Source organism: Lissotriton helveticus, chromosome 7 (genome assembly GCF_964261635.1).
Source record: "Lissotriton helveticus chromosome 7, aLisHel1.1, whole genome shotgun sequence".
NCBI classification, from domain to species: Eukaryota; Metazoa; Chordata; class Amphibia; order Caudata; family Salamandridae; genus Lissotriton; species Lissotriton helveticus.
The window spans coordinates 1,608,665,447-1,608,680,276 of NC_136068.1; the positions used below are offsets into that span (position 1 = coordinate 1,608,665,447).

At 43.7% G+C, this 14,830-nt stretch overlaps 1 protein-coding gene across 5 annotated transcripts in view; it reads right to left on the reverse strand.

Annotated features, from left to right (window-relative positions):
* LOC144770588 (voltage-gated potassium channel KCNC1-like) overlaps positions 1–14,830 on the reverse strand; it is a 1,394,341-nt gene that overhangs the window by 99,023 nt on the left and 1,280,488 nt on the right. The window contains exon 4 of one of the 5 annotated variants that reach the window (XM_078655242.1): positions 13,834–13,959. The exons of the other annotated variants lie outside the window; for them this stretch is intronic. Coding sequence (XP_078511368.1) covers positions 13,853–13,959 — 107 coding nt within the window. The 3' untranslated portion in view covers positions 13,834–13,852. The remainder of the gene's footprint in view (positions 1–13,833; positions 13,960–14,830) is intronic. 5 annotated transcript variants of the gene reach the window in all.

Consider the following 14,830-nt stretch of genomic DNA (forward strand, 5'->3'; position numbering starts at 1 on the left):
CTAAAGCAAATATCCCTAAAGTGCGTCCACCACACCTGCACTGGGTACAATGAGCCATGATGCATAATTCACACAATGTCAAATCTGAATACGATCCTACACTTAGGACGCTGACATTTCTGCAGTATGAACCATAAATCCCACAAGCTCCACGTAAAATACACATACATGAGTATAAAAGTGTGTTCTAGACAGACTGCTCTGCATAGCCTCTAAGTGTTTTTGAGTAATCCTGCCACCACTCTCTGGTGCGAAGAAAAACAGGAAGGTGTTGATTGAACATATCAAGAAGCACTATGTGTTCAATTCTGTTTAATGACCTGCCACTAATGCCAAAGTACCTCCAAATTAGTCCAGTACATCATTCTCTCCCTATTCTGGAGTTACTGCAAGAAGAGTACACCAGATTTGAAATCATTGGTCTTGTTCCAGGGTCTGATGAGCCATAGGTGTCTTCAGCTGTATACCCATCATCAAGTACTGATCCAGATGTGGTGAAAGCAACATCTTCAACAACTGAACTTGCTGCAACTTCAAAACTACCATTACTATAACTGAAACCACCGAAATAATCTACATCAATTGAGATGTTGCTATTGCAAAAAGAAAGCATTATCTGAAAAAGAGCCCAATCTATATGCTGAAACAGAAACTGTTTTCCTTCCGTCTCTTCAAGAAACATTAGCTTCTACAATTAGTCAACTCTGGTCGGAGTTTTACCAGTTTCTGGGGTGGGACAGGTATATCCGCCTACCAAGGTCCTAAACTTCGATCTTCGCTGCAATCTAATTTCTTCTATGGCTCACTATGTGTATTATTATTTTGTCGATGGTGCATGGGCACTATCTTCCAGAAAGACCAACACCATCGCTGCTATACAGGAGCTGCAACCGCATTATTCATCGCACAGAGCTAAAAGAGACTTTCACGTAGTCATAACATAGCTTATCCATTAGCTGATGGAGTTATTGGGGAGAGATGCCCTTACTAGAGTTTGGGCCCCACAAAACGAATTCAAACTCCTTATGTTTTGAGAATCCCATACAATATCAGTGCTGTTAAACAACTGATGAGTGATTTGAGTTTGGATGGTTCATTGAACAAGGAAGATCCGTATCTACAATATTAAGGAGCTGTTCTGTTTCCATCATTATGGCCACATCGACATTCATTAAGCAAACAGCTAAAGGAAAATACATAATCTTACACAGTGGGAGTATCGTGGTATACCACCAATTTACAGTATTAGAAGTTTTTTTTTAAAATTCTATTTTAACTGTGATGACAGTTCAGACCTATCTGCATTTCATTATTCACAAGCGCCTTAAAAGTTTATACTCGTCACAAATTCATATATTCACCACAATCTATTGAGTAATTTCTAGAAGAAGGTTACATGTATTCGAATGAGAGTATTAATGAGAAAAGAGTTTGGGGACATACATTTTAGCAAGTTCTTGGAGCAGATAGCTTGTTTTGAGGATGTATGCTTCCTAGGGAATTAACTCTTTTAAATAAGACTATGCAATAAACGTGCATGAGCTTTGCTTCTCCTTCAGATTTGAAGACATCTTCAATTGCGAAAATTAATTTGACACAATTGACAGATTGGAAATTAAAATATAACATTACTGATAATGTTTTGAATTAAATGGTTCAGAATGACACTTATAACTTACCATTGTTTGTTTCAGATAGGGCCACCTTTTGGCAAACAGATACTAATATATGTATGTACAGGTTTTGGTCTAAAGCTACAGATTCACTAGGAAATAGACTAGCTCCTAGATATAATATATATTCTCACATGACTGTGATCACCTACTATTAGAAAGTAATTCTTTAGCCCTGTTCACTCCCATTATTTGCTGAATGATACTTGTGGTAACTGACTCAGACTGTACCCTGGGCTCTGCTAACCAGACCCATTGCTATGTGTAAAAAGATACATATAGTAGGGCACACTCACAATTGGCAATGACAGACCGTATAAGTCCTAAGTAGGTAATAGGTCCAGGGGGTGCAATCTACCTATAAGTCTCTAGGATATAATGGTGCCTGGAGGTTTAGAGGTCCAGCAGATGTCTGTGTGCGCGCTGCTGTGTGCATGGTGTCCTGTTAAAGGCAGTCCTGCCGTGCAGCCTGTCTTTAAAAGTAAATTCTTACTATTGGTATTGACAGACCCTATAAGTCCCTAGTATATAACAGAGATAGGGGTTTCAAACTACATATAAGTCTCTAGTATGTAATAGGGCATGGGAGTTTAGAGTCCCAGCTGATTTTCTGCACTTGGCTGTGTGCACAGCTGAGTGCCTGTCGTCATTTTAAAGGCAGCCTGGCTTTTGCACACTGTTTTTAAAAGTAAATTATGTGCAAATCCGACTTTGGTATGGGCATTTTAAAAGTGATGATCTACCTTATTTTTACATATTATGCACCCCTCAGATATCCCCTAGGTGCCCCAGTGGTGGACGCCCATGTAACTATAAGCATGAACCTAATAAAAGATGTTTTATATGCCCTGGTGAGGAAAAACTGCCCATTTTATTGTTCCTCATTGTAGATACATAGCTCCATAGGCTAACATTACAATATTTTATTCAGGTATAAATATTGTTAGTAAAGGAGTGTAAATATCATTCAAGGACATAAAAGATTGGTATTGCTCAAGTCCACAACTTGCCACTGCTGAATTTATCATAACTAGTACAGACGAAAAGTTATAGAGATTTCTCTTCTGTAAGCCAAAATCTAGCCCTTTAGTGGTCTCTGCTAGTTGATCAGCCTTAACAGGCTTAGCCAAGCTGCTTTGATTAGGTGATAAATGGCCTGGCCGGTGCAAAGGTTATCTGATGGTGGGAGCTCTGAAGCTGACTAGGATGGGTCCTGCACAGGGGACTCAAAGGAGGTGAAATTAAGGAATTCTTGCAGTGCAAACAAGATTTCTCACTGGTAAGATAGAGCAGATGTGATACTTTCAGTTGGGCCACTGCGTCCTCTCCCTTACAAATAAAATTGAGGCTACTCATCCCTTGACAGCCTGGGCGTAAGCGTTCACAACCTATGCAGGCCCCAGGGGCCTTAAATTCGAGATTTATACTCTTTTAATGGACTAAACGGGGATCCCAGATGGTCAAAAATGAAACGCTGAACCCTATGCTTAAACTACTCAAAACAACCACAAAGAAGGCACAAACTCTGGGCAGATATACCATCTTTGTTTAAGAGAGTACATCATTGGAAATCAATAGAAGATAATGGTGCTTTGGTGTATCACACCACATCGCATAAAGTGTATTTATGGTCAGCCCTATGTGTCATGTTGGAGAGGGTTGGAGGGGATGTAATCCATATGTGGTGGGCATGCTCCAGATTTACTTTTCTCGAAAGAGGTTCTCAGCCACATTAAGGGAGTGATAGGTTATCCTTTGTGTCCAGACCAGATGACCATAATTCTGGGTCTTCGCCACATAGGATAAACCAGTATGATAAAGGGCAATTGGAGGATAATCCTCAATATGCTCTTTGCAGCAAAACAGCATATATTTCAGAAATGGAAATCACCCACAATACACAAATGGGCAAGTAAATTATAGGTGTTGATAGTGATGGAGAACCTAACTTCGGGCTTTGCGATAGGGCACACAAATTCGATCCTAGATGGCAGACCCTAGATGATTATCTTGGAGGGGCTGGACCAACTATGTGGTGTCCAAGATTGCTGCGCTCCATCAGGATCTCGGTTTAGTGGGGGGAGGTATTAATGTACATTGGAGGCAAAACAATAACAGATTCCTTATTCATGGAGGAAGCGTGGGATAATGAATGTCCTCATCCTTGAGATCGCTATGTGGGAGGTGCTGGCGGAGAATATGTAGACTTTTCGTGTGGGACTGGACAGAGGATGTAAGGGCCCTCATAACAAAAACACAAAATGTCTGGTTATGTTGGCCCATCCATCCAAAAGCTAGGATTATACTTGCTGCTATGTGTACCGGACCTTGTTTTGATTTCAATGAATCAAGATGTTTCAATAAAATCAATAAAATATTGTTTAAAAAAAAAAAGACCTACCAAATGATAACTGATCCCTTACAAAGGATGTCAAACCAAAAATATTTCTTGTGGTGAGTGGACTTGCATTAGAACCAGTTCTCTTATGAGAGTCACGACAATGGTGTCTTGCAAATGTATGAACAGATATTCGAGTAGCTACTGTTTATATGTCTGCTCACAGAATGTTTCTCAACCTGACAGTAGTTGTCACTTTTTTTCTGTTAGAAATGGGTCTTGGCCCTACCGCAAAGAGATATATTAGCCAATAGATAGCAGAGGGATATACATAAGTCAGTCCAATGAGAAAGAGATTGTTTTGAAATGGTTAAACAAGTACAAATTGCACAATAATGTTGCGGCCTTATCAAAATAAATACATCTCTAGCGATACCTATTGAGTGCAAGAGCATATTCTGTCAGAGTAGAAACATTACTGAAGAAAACTGGCAAAATAATGGAACATTTGTGCACATACATATATCATAGACTGAGAGAAATACCACACAAACACATCACTAAAAGCTCTGTAACAAAGACAAATAACACGCTGGAAGGATAAGTTACTTACCTATAATCCTAGGTCTCTTCCAGGGGTACACTCATTGAAGTCATAAGCACTGAATAGTCCCGCCCATGCCCATATGTATGTATTTTGTATATGCTACGGGGTCCCAGAGCATATATGTATGATTAAACAAACTTCAAAGTACGCAGTACCCTCAAACATACATATATATATGCATATATACATAGCTATACATGCAGCCTAAACCACCAAATAGGCTAAAATGCCAAATTGCATTGGATTTTTCATTTAAAATAAATGCATATCCATTTAGCATTTCTGTAATATAGAACATGCACTCTTTCAATGTTTTAACAAAACTTTTATTTTCAAAGAAAAGGGCATGGTAATAGGAGGTAGTTAATCATTAGGCTGCATAGAGAAACCACAGCAGGATAAAACTGGCGCCATGCTTTTAAGACCTCCAAGACCTCAATGCTCTCATCATGCATCACAGGTGATAGTTAGGTCAGGCCTTTTTAATGACGTATCATGTGTAGCGATAGTATGGAAGCAGAGTGCTACTATAAGTAGTATTCACCAGAGAGGTGGGTGGGCTGCTTATGACTTTGATGAGTACACCCCTGGAAGAGAACTAGGATTACAGGTAAGTAACTTATCCTTCTTTTCCAGGGGATTTTGCTCAATAGTCATAAGCACTGATGGTAGTAGCAAGCTCATCCCCAGAATCCTGCGGAGGAACACCAGTATAGTTAATACACCCTAAGGGCAATTTACCCAAACAGGTTCCTTAAGGAGGCTTGTCCAAACTGAGAATCTGCCTAAGTGTCAGAATCTAAACAATAACGGTGGAGAAAGGTGTGTACCAATCGCCATGTGGCAGCTTTACATATCTCTGCAATGAGTACATTTCTGAGAAGGGCCGTAGTGGAAGCCTTTCCCCTGGTGGAATGAGCCTTTGGTCTACTAGGGAGTTGTTTCTTAGCTAACTGGTAAGAGAAGGTAATGGACGAGACTATCCATCTAGAGGTGGTTTGTTTAGAGGAAGGAAAACCAATGCACATGAGACTATCATTTACAAATAAATGGTCTGATTTCCCTATGCCCTTGGTTTTATCCAGGTTAAATTTCAGAACCCTGTTGAAGTCAAGAGGATGTACTGCCCTCTCAGGGCGGATGGATGGGTTCGGGATAAAATAGAGAAGGGAGTGTAACTGACTGATTAATATGAAAATCAGAAACCACCTTCGGTAAAAAAATAGGGTGAGTTCTCAGAATCACCCTGTTGGAGTAGAAAATTAGATAAGATTCCTTAGCACACAGAGCCTTGATCTCGCTAACTCTGCGAACAGAGGTAATTGACAGTAAGAAAGCAGCCTTCTAAGTCAGGTGTTGCAGGGACGCTTCATTTATTAATTTTTTTACACATATTTTCATTTGTATTTTAATCAACAGCCCGTAGATAATTACAGGCAAACAGTTCTTCAGTCATCAAGAGGCATATTGGTACATCGATCCACAACACATTTATAGAATTAAGATGGGATGCCTCCCATAATCTAACCTAATTAATTCAACTAATAACCAATATGCGCAGGGTGGTATATCGCGCGTCGGGGGTTACAGGGGCTGGTACCAGGACGAGAGGGGTGCCATCCATCAGGACAGAAGGTGCCGCAGAGGGCCAATTGCGTACACTCCCCAGCCGGTAAACCATTAAAACTGGAGCACGGACAGTCAGGGGGGGCCAACTGGGTTTCAGGTAGCCCCCTTCACCCATCAAATAGAGCCCCTCCCCTCCGGGCCAGGGCCCTAACCATGGGCGCATGTTCCCCACCTGGCTGATCTCCCTCCCTGTCCCTCTCTTCATCGATGTCCGTCCTCTCCAGGTGTTCCCAAGTGTCTAGGACTTCCCTCCATTGCTCCGCAACGGGACACCGTCACAATCCTCTTGACTCCTCCCTAGTCAGTGCTCTGCTCTCTGCTCTCTGCTCCGTCCCAATGAGCAACATCGTGCCTCGAGACCCCAACCATAGGCCTGCCCATGGATCTCTAAGCCATAGCTATTTGCCATCTAGCTAAGACTAAGGCGAGGTCGATAAATCTATTTCTGACTTTATGGGCGGTCGGGCGGGGAAATAGTCCCAATAACCTCAACTGTGAAAGCAAGTGTGCGGCCCAGTGTCGTGCCCACCACTATCAACACCTCTTCTCAGAACCGGCATAGTTCAGGACACACCCAAGTCATATGTACAAAATCTGTGTCCTCAAGCTTGCACCACGGACAACCAAGGCCTTCACCGCCATATGCAACCTCATACCTATGGGGGGTCATATAGGTCATATGCAGATAACTAGACTGCAAATATTTCAGCCTAGTACTATGCAAAACTGATTTAGGATACGCCAAGGCCCTGTTCCACTCTGAATCTGTGAGGCCCCTCCCAAGGATCGCCTCTCATCTCTCACGCAGTCTTAAAAGGGGACCACGAGTTGTCTCAGTTATTGAGCAATAAAACCATTTCCCCAAGTGTTGTGGGTTACCAAGTGTCAACAGGGAATGTAGTACCAGGTGAGTAGGGGGTTCCTCAATATCCCTTCCCCATAGGGCTTTAAAAGTCCGGACTAGGGCTTCATATTGGAGAAACGGTCTGGGTGGGAGGACCGAATCTTCGACCAGGGTCATAAAAGGGGCAAGGTTGTTCAGGTGGTAACAGTTCCCCACTGTGTCTAGCTCAGGCCGCCAACTATTCTGCTGTACATACCACTAAGGGTTCCCCATGGGGCAATCTGATCAGGGGCAAGAGTAGGGTGTACAGAGGAGTCCCCACAGTCTTTGTCCTGCATCTCCTCTAGCAATGCATAGCTATAGACAATAACAGGAACCGGTACCACACCTCAATCGCCGGGTTGAGTAGTTTAGCTAGCAAGGGGGTGGGGCACATTCCGGAATCCGCCCACCCAGTCTCCTCAAGCTGCAGCCCCTCCAGCCATTGTGCAACCCACTGTAACTTGGAAGCTAAGTAATACAATTCAAAGTTTGATACTACCAGGCCGCCCTCAGGCAGTGGGTGTCGTAAGGTATCCAATGACACCCTCCACCGTGCTCCATTCCATATAAGGTCTCGCAATAAGTAGTTCAATTGACAAAACCAACTAGCGGGTATAGCAGTTGGGAGGTTGACAATAAAGTATAAAAAGCGCAAGACCATGATCAGCTTGGATAGAGATATCCGCGCCATGATAGGGAGTCATAGGGAGCACCCAAAAGGAACAGACGATTTAAGTCCTTTTAACCTCCAGGAAAGAGGCTCTCCTCCTCTGCACTTCGACTGTGTAATCTGGAAATACTGAGACCTTGCTATTGTTTATAACAAACGGGCCCACAGTTCTAGTACTTTGAAGCAGAAAGTCCCGATCTCTATAGTGGAAGAGCCTAGCCACGACCGGTCGCAGCGGGCACCCTGGCTCTGCCAGGTGGCCGGCACCCGATGGGCCCTCACCAGGGTTGACAGGCCTGTCGGAACATTCGCTGCTCTAAAGTATTCTTCCAGATAGGCGACTGTGTCCTTGCCCTCCACTCTTTCAGGCAGGCCAACCATCCTAATGTTATTCCTCCTATTGAGGACCTCCACATCTTCCTGCCTACACTTAAGGGTGTGTGCTTTGTCTGAAAGCTCCGCTACTTGGATGGATAGTGATTTGGGGGCAGGGTGGAGGTCAGCAAGAGAGGGCTCCGCTACCTTAATCCGCTCCACAAGTTTTTAGTGCTCTGCTCTGAGCAAACCAAGCCCAACAGACACAGCACTAAGGTCCCTTTGCAAGGTGGCTTTGGTATCGGCAACAGCCTCCAGAATCTTAGTCAACTGCTGTCGCATAGGGTCCTCCTTCTCACCCACACCCTGCCTCTCCTCCACAGGATCCAACTGCACCCCCTCTGTGTCAATCGGCACACCTGCCATTTGGGCCCTAAGTTTACCCATCTTGAGTAACGGGCATGTACCGATGTAGGATCAAGTCATGGCCAGTGTCAGCAAACCCCTCATTCCTACACCCCACTCTGGACTCACCAGGGGTCCCACAGCCGCCCCCAATCTTCAGGCAGTCAGGCAAGGTCTCCTAGACACGGGTGCGCCACACCAAGCTCGCGCTGTGCTCCGGGCCTCCCCCTGCCAGATTGGAGTCTTCTACCTGGGCGGCAGGAGGAGGGAAAACTGGCCTCCAGAAGTCTCGCCCTCTAGGCCCCAGGCAGGGGCAAGCCGACCAACAGGTCCGACCTTGGCCTCGAGTTTTTAGTACAGTGGGGGAGAGGGTTCCATCACACATCTCTCCTGCACCTGACTCACCAGGCAGCCATCGAGCGGCTACCATGGTCCCTGTCTCTCGTCAACAGCAGCTGGCAGAACCACAGTAGGGCCGGGATCACGAATCTCGCCCGCCCAGGAGCTCTTTGTCGTCCCCACACCTTTGGACACCGAGTGGGCACCCGACGCCTCCACCTGCACGGCTCGCTCCACATCCGGCTAGCAAGCCTATTACCACATCAGCCACGGCCCAGTCCGGGCCGGTCTCCTCCAATCTGCGTGGGCAGGTGACCCAGTCAGGCCACGGCTGCAACAACATCTCCCAGGGCCCACGGACTCAGGAGTTCAGGAGTCCTAAGCCACCAAGCGGCAGGCCGGACACCGTGTACAGCTCCAAGCAACTCAGCCCTCGGGCCCAGCAGTGACCTCCGTCCGCTCTCCCACTTTTCTCTCCAGGTCTCTCTGTCAGGGCCTTGTTGTCCTAGGAAGGGACGATAGCCAGGTCATCGATGTTTCGGGGATAAAAAGACAGTTTGGTGTGGGATGCTTTATGTATGGGTTCGAAGGAAGGACCTATCAATTTAGAAAGGACTACATCAAGCTCCCAAGGAAATCTTAACTGCAGGCATCTGAAAGAAGGAAACCTGAGTGAGTGATTTTGAGTATGCTGTAATGGCCACTAAGTGCACCTTTATAGAGGCAAACTGAAGGCCTGATTTAGCTTATTCAGTAGATAGGGAAGAATAACCTTTTCCTGTCCTAAAATGGGATTATGGCCGTTGGTGGTGCACCATAGGTAGAAACGCTTCCATTTAAAAGCATATGACTTATGCGTAAATGGCCTCCTCGATTCTTTCAGAATGTTCATACAGTTTGATAGAAGACCTAGATGTCCAAATTGGAGGACCTTAGGAGCCATGCCGTCAATCTCAGAGATGGGAGGTTGGGGTGGAACACCCTCCCTCTGAGTTTTGAGAGTAGGTCCGAATGGCATGGCAACCTGCTATCGGGGGTCTCGGATAGTTGAAGAAGGTTCGGATACCACCATTGACAAGGCCACTCCAGTGTGATCAGGATCATCCTGGTCTTGACTCTGTAGAACTGCAGAGGCCTTTCCGATGTCGATTTTGATGCAGACGTTGGGCAAACAGGTATAATCGGTATTGATCTTTTCTCCGTCAAAGCGGTGGCAGAGTGGTGTCTTCTTTTATCCTTTCTGCCCCTATTCTCAGACCGCACTGGAGAGGAGGGCTCTTTGAAGGGTTGTTGAGAACCTTCCAGGCCACTTGTAGATCTCACCTTTACTTTCTCCTGTATTGTATGTAGTTTGATTCTTTTCCTGTCAGGCAGGGTCCTTCTGGAAATTCGTTGACAATATTAACGCTTGTCTGGTTGGTGAGAAGATGGGAAACCCACAATGCAGACAGTGTGGGTCAGATTTTGCCATTTTTGTTCAATACGAAGGACATTTGTTGAACAAGGCTGGCATTTCTCTTAAAAACTAACAAAAAAGTCAGAAAAAACAGGATGATAGTACAGCTTGTACTCAAAAACGTTTGAATGAAGGTCAAAAAACCAACTTCTGAATATCAATTATTGATAGAAAGTCAAAAACTGACGAACTCAATGCTCCTCACAGAAGGAGCCAGAAAAAATAACTAAACCTAACTGTCACCTGTGGGACATGATGAGAGCATGGAGGTCTTGAGGTCCTAAAGACACGGCACCAGTTTATTCTGTTGTGGTTTCTCTATGCACTTAATGGCTAACTGCCTTCGATTACTTTGCTTTTTTCTTTGAAAATAAAGGCTATGTTAAGACAGTGAAAAAGTGCATGTTCTATATTACAGAAATACTAAATGGATATGTATTTATTTTAAATGAAAAATACAATGCAAATTTGGCATTTAGACTGCATGTATACATATATGCATATATATATATATAAGTATGTCTGAGGGTATTGGGCACGCTTACGGTTTTTGAAACATATATATATATGTGTGTGTGTGTGTGTGTGTGTGTGTGTGTGTGTGCGTGCGTGTGTGTGTGTGTGTGTGTGTGTGAATGTGTATTTTGTATATGCTCCAGGTGCCCCGCACTATTCAGTGCTTATAACTATTGCTGAGTATACCCTGGAAGAGAACACATACACAGCCAGAAGTACACAACCTAGAAAAAGACTTACGGCAAGATTTAGATTTAGGCGGACGGGTTACTTCGTCACAGCAGTGATGGATATCCCGTCCACTGAAATATAAATACCATAATATCCTATGGAATTTATATTTCAGCAGACGGTATATCCGTCACCTTTGTGTTGGAGTAACCCATCAGCCAAAATCTAAATAAGGCCCTTAATGTATGCACATACACACACTAGCCTGAGACCTACAGTATGCGCACACAAATCATATCTCTCCTAGATCTACATACAACTGTTTTAAAGACATGCAAGAGAACTTCCATGCACACACATGCATCAAAAGTGACACAATCCAGCAAAGACCATTCCAACATAGCCCTTCCACGCCCCAAACACACAGGTCAGCAAGTTAAGCAGCAAACACACAACAGAAACCCCAATATGCATGTGCACAAAGATGTTCATGCAGACATGGCTTAGCCAAGGAAATGTAACATGTTGACACATCTAAGCACAGAAGCACATACACACAGCCTAGCCTAGGATCTATAACACGCAAAGACAAACACACACACACACAAGGTAAAGAACTACAATAGGCACATATCCCCAGACACACTAATGCTAACTCATGCAAGTGCACACAGAATACAGCCACAGATATTAAGCATATATTCTATGGGTGTTTCGAATTAGACATTTTGTGGTGGACATTGTGGAGTCATTGAAAGCAGTCACTAGGTGGTCCATTCCCAGGTATGTTGGTCAGTGTCTACTGGGAACGATCCTGGCTCGAAGGAAAACAAAGCTTATTAGGAAGCTTCTCCTCTTGGGTTTGGTACTTGCTAAGTGAAGAATAGCCATTAGGTGGTTTTCTCAGGTAGCCCCAAATGTGTCTGAATTGCTGTGAGATAAGGCGGACTTGCCGTTATCCGAGGAAAGTTATTTGCGAAAAATATGTAGAGACAGCCAGGCCTGGGCGGCAATTCTTGCCGAGCTTCTGGAGGCCCCAGATGCCCTGCCCCCATGAGCTGTGGGTTAGTAGTGAGGGGTGAAGGATAAGTTGCTTGACTGAAGGACTGTGACTGGAGACCGCTAATACTGCATATGATCATGTGGAGACATGATATTGAATCAATTTTTGCAGTGAGCCATTTTCTTTGTACACGGTGCAATACTTTGGTGTGTTCTTGTAGAGAATGATGGGGATGGAGGATGTGGTGGTTGTTATTGTGTTTATATTTAACAATGATGTTTATATATGATAAATTTCTCATGTTGAAGTGCCAATAAAAACTTATACTAAACATGAATGCATACACACATGTAGCCTAGGCTAGCAGTTCTTACCCTTTTGACTTCTATGGACCACCACTGAGTCATTGCTAGAAACTGGGGAACTCAGCCTCAGCAGTTTCAACGATTTGAACCTCATCAAAATAATACATATGTACATCAAGTAATACACAAACTATTAACTATTTAATTTAATAAACAGATAAATATTGAAAAACATCAATTTTAATGGGAAGGCTTGGAGCATATTTAAATTTGTTTCTTAATTCAAAAACACAAAGCTATATGTTAGACTCTAGCATATCATTTTGTATTTTTTGCTCCTAATGCATTCTCTGTTTTTGCTGGAACATTTCAGTGCTTCAATTGAGGCCAATTTTCCATGCTAGAGTTGGTTTGGAGTACCCCATGAATCAAGCCAACGCTATCAGCTTACTTTTTAGTCTCCAAATTCAAATTCCGTCCTATGTACAAAATGTTTTTAAATATTTAATTTTGCTTCTTTATTTATATGTGTACTCCATTATTTAATTTTCTAAACAGCTATGGAGTCTCTGAGTAGGAGGCACAAACCTCTGAGTTCTGAGACCACAGGTTAAGCTTGCGGGCACAGACAATTGTCAATACATGCACACAAACACCCACACACACACCCCAACTATAAAAACCTAACATGCACATACAAAATACACTTCAGACCCCTGTACCTACAGCCATTATAGCTATGTGGCTAAAATGCACAGACACACACATGCAAGCACCAGCTAAAAACAATCTAACAACACACAGACCTGCAAACTACCAACAGCATAGCACTTGAAAAAACAAGCTAGAGATCTACAATATGTAGTTATACAAACATAACATTAACACACATAAAGCTTAGGCAAAGACCCACAGCATACATACAAACATGCCTAAGACTGGTAAACACATACAAGCACACATCTTTGCTCAAGACTTACATTACACACTTATACACAAACAAAGAGAGGAAGGTGCACCCACAAACATGGAGCGGAACTAAAAACAAAGCATGCTCACATATAGCCTAGGACACAGTGGACATACTCACTCACCAGAAAAGTACATACACTATGCACACTACAATCCATAAACCAACAGCCAACAACCCTCGGAGTGTAAATGCACTGCCACACACGCAAATACACACTCCTTAGCCGAACACATATAACACACACAAACTCACACACACACTCTTGCTATCACGTGCTGTCCTATGTATTTTTTATGCTCACTCAGAGACTCTTTCCTATGAAAGATAGAACTCCTTCACAACCCTAGATTGTCCCATGGTGTGGCAAAAGCATGGGGCAGAGTAGCTGAACTGAACACCTAATACATAAATACGAACATGAGATGTGGCTGGTATGGAGGGTCAGGCACGCGTCAGCAGCCAGCAGAGTGCAAGGGACATGAAGAGAACAGGAAGAGGCATAGGTCTGGAGAGGGTGAGAAGAGGGGTCCCGTCCCATGCTACTCACCCCTAAGGCATCATGCATCCTACTGCTTGATCCAAGAGGCTGCATTGGCATTCAGGTCATGCAGGAGCGCTACGTCTTGTTTGTACCAGTCGTCGTTCGGAGGTGACGGCGTGCAGACGTTGGCAGCTGGAGAGCGGAGGCGCAGGTAATGACAATGGAGCATGGATGGAAATGGAAATACACAAAAAAGAAATGTTTTAATGTAGATGGTCCATCTCTGGGAGATAATGCACCCCCCACCGTCCCAGCATGCACCAGTAAATCTCCAACTTACTAGATCTACCCTACAATCCAGGGCCTGTAAGGAATGCAGATGGAGTTAGTCAGTTCCAAAAAGAACCAAACCCCCTTGATGCAGAGGCCCACTGTATAGAAAAGGTCAAATTACAGCATGCTAGGGTGCTGAATCGGGCTAGAGCGGCAGGGAGCATGACACAACACTTCTCTCACCCCAAGAGTGACCCCAGGTAACCTTTAAACAGATATAAAGTTACTATTTGTTAGTCATATTCATCAATTTCATAATGGGCACTTTTCGAAGGATCTGCGACCTACATAGTACATGAAGACTGCATAAAATATTTATGAAGTAAATGCCTCAAGCAGTACACCTGATGACTGAATAAACAGTGTATCTAACACAAACACGCATACATATGGTCCAACGTTCGTGCAAAGGATGGAATGGTTTCTTACCTGTAATCCAAGTTCTCTCTCAGGGGAATCTCTCTTGAAGCCTTAAGCACTGAATAGTCCTGCCCACATGCGGGGATCTCAGGGCAATTTTCATAATAAGTCTTCTGAAGTGTAGCTGTTTGCCTTTCTTGAAGAAGTTCTGCAGAAACACTTAAGACATGAATATTGGGCAGCCAAGGCTATAATGGCCAATTTCTTCAGACTGCCTTTAAAATAGGGTAATGAATATATGTGTATATATAAATGTAAGGTAAAATAATTGGAAAAAGTTATTTGATTACTTAAATCTCTTTCACAAACT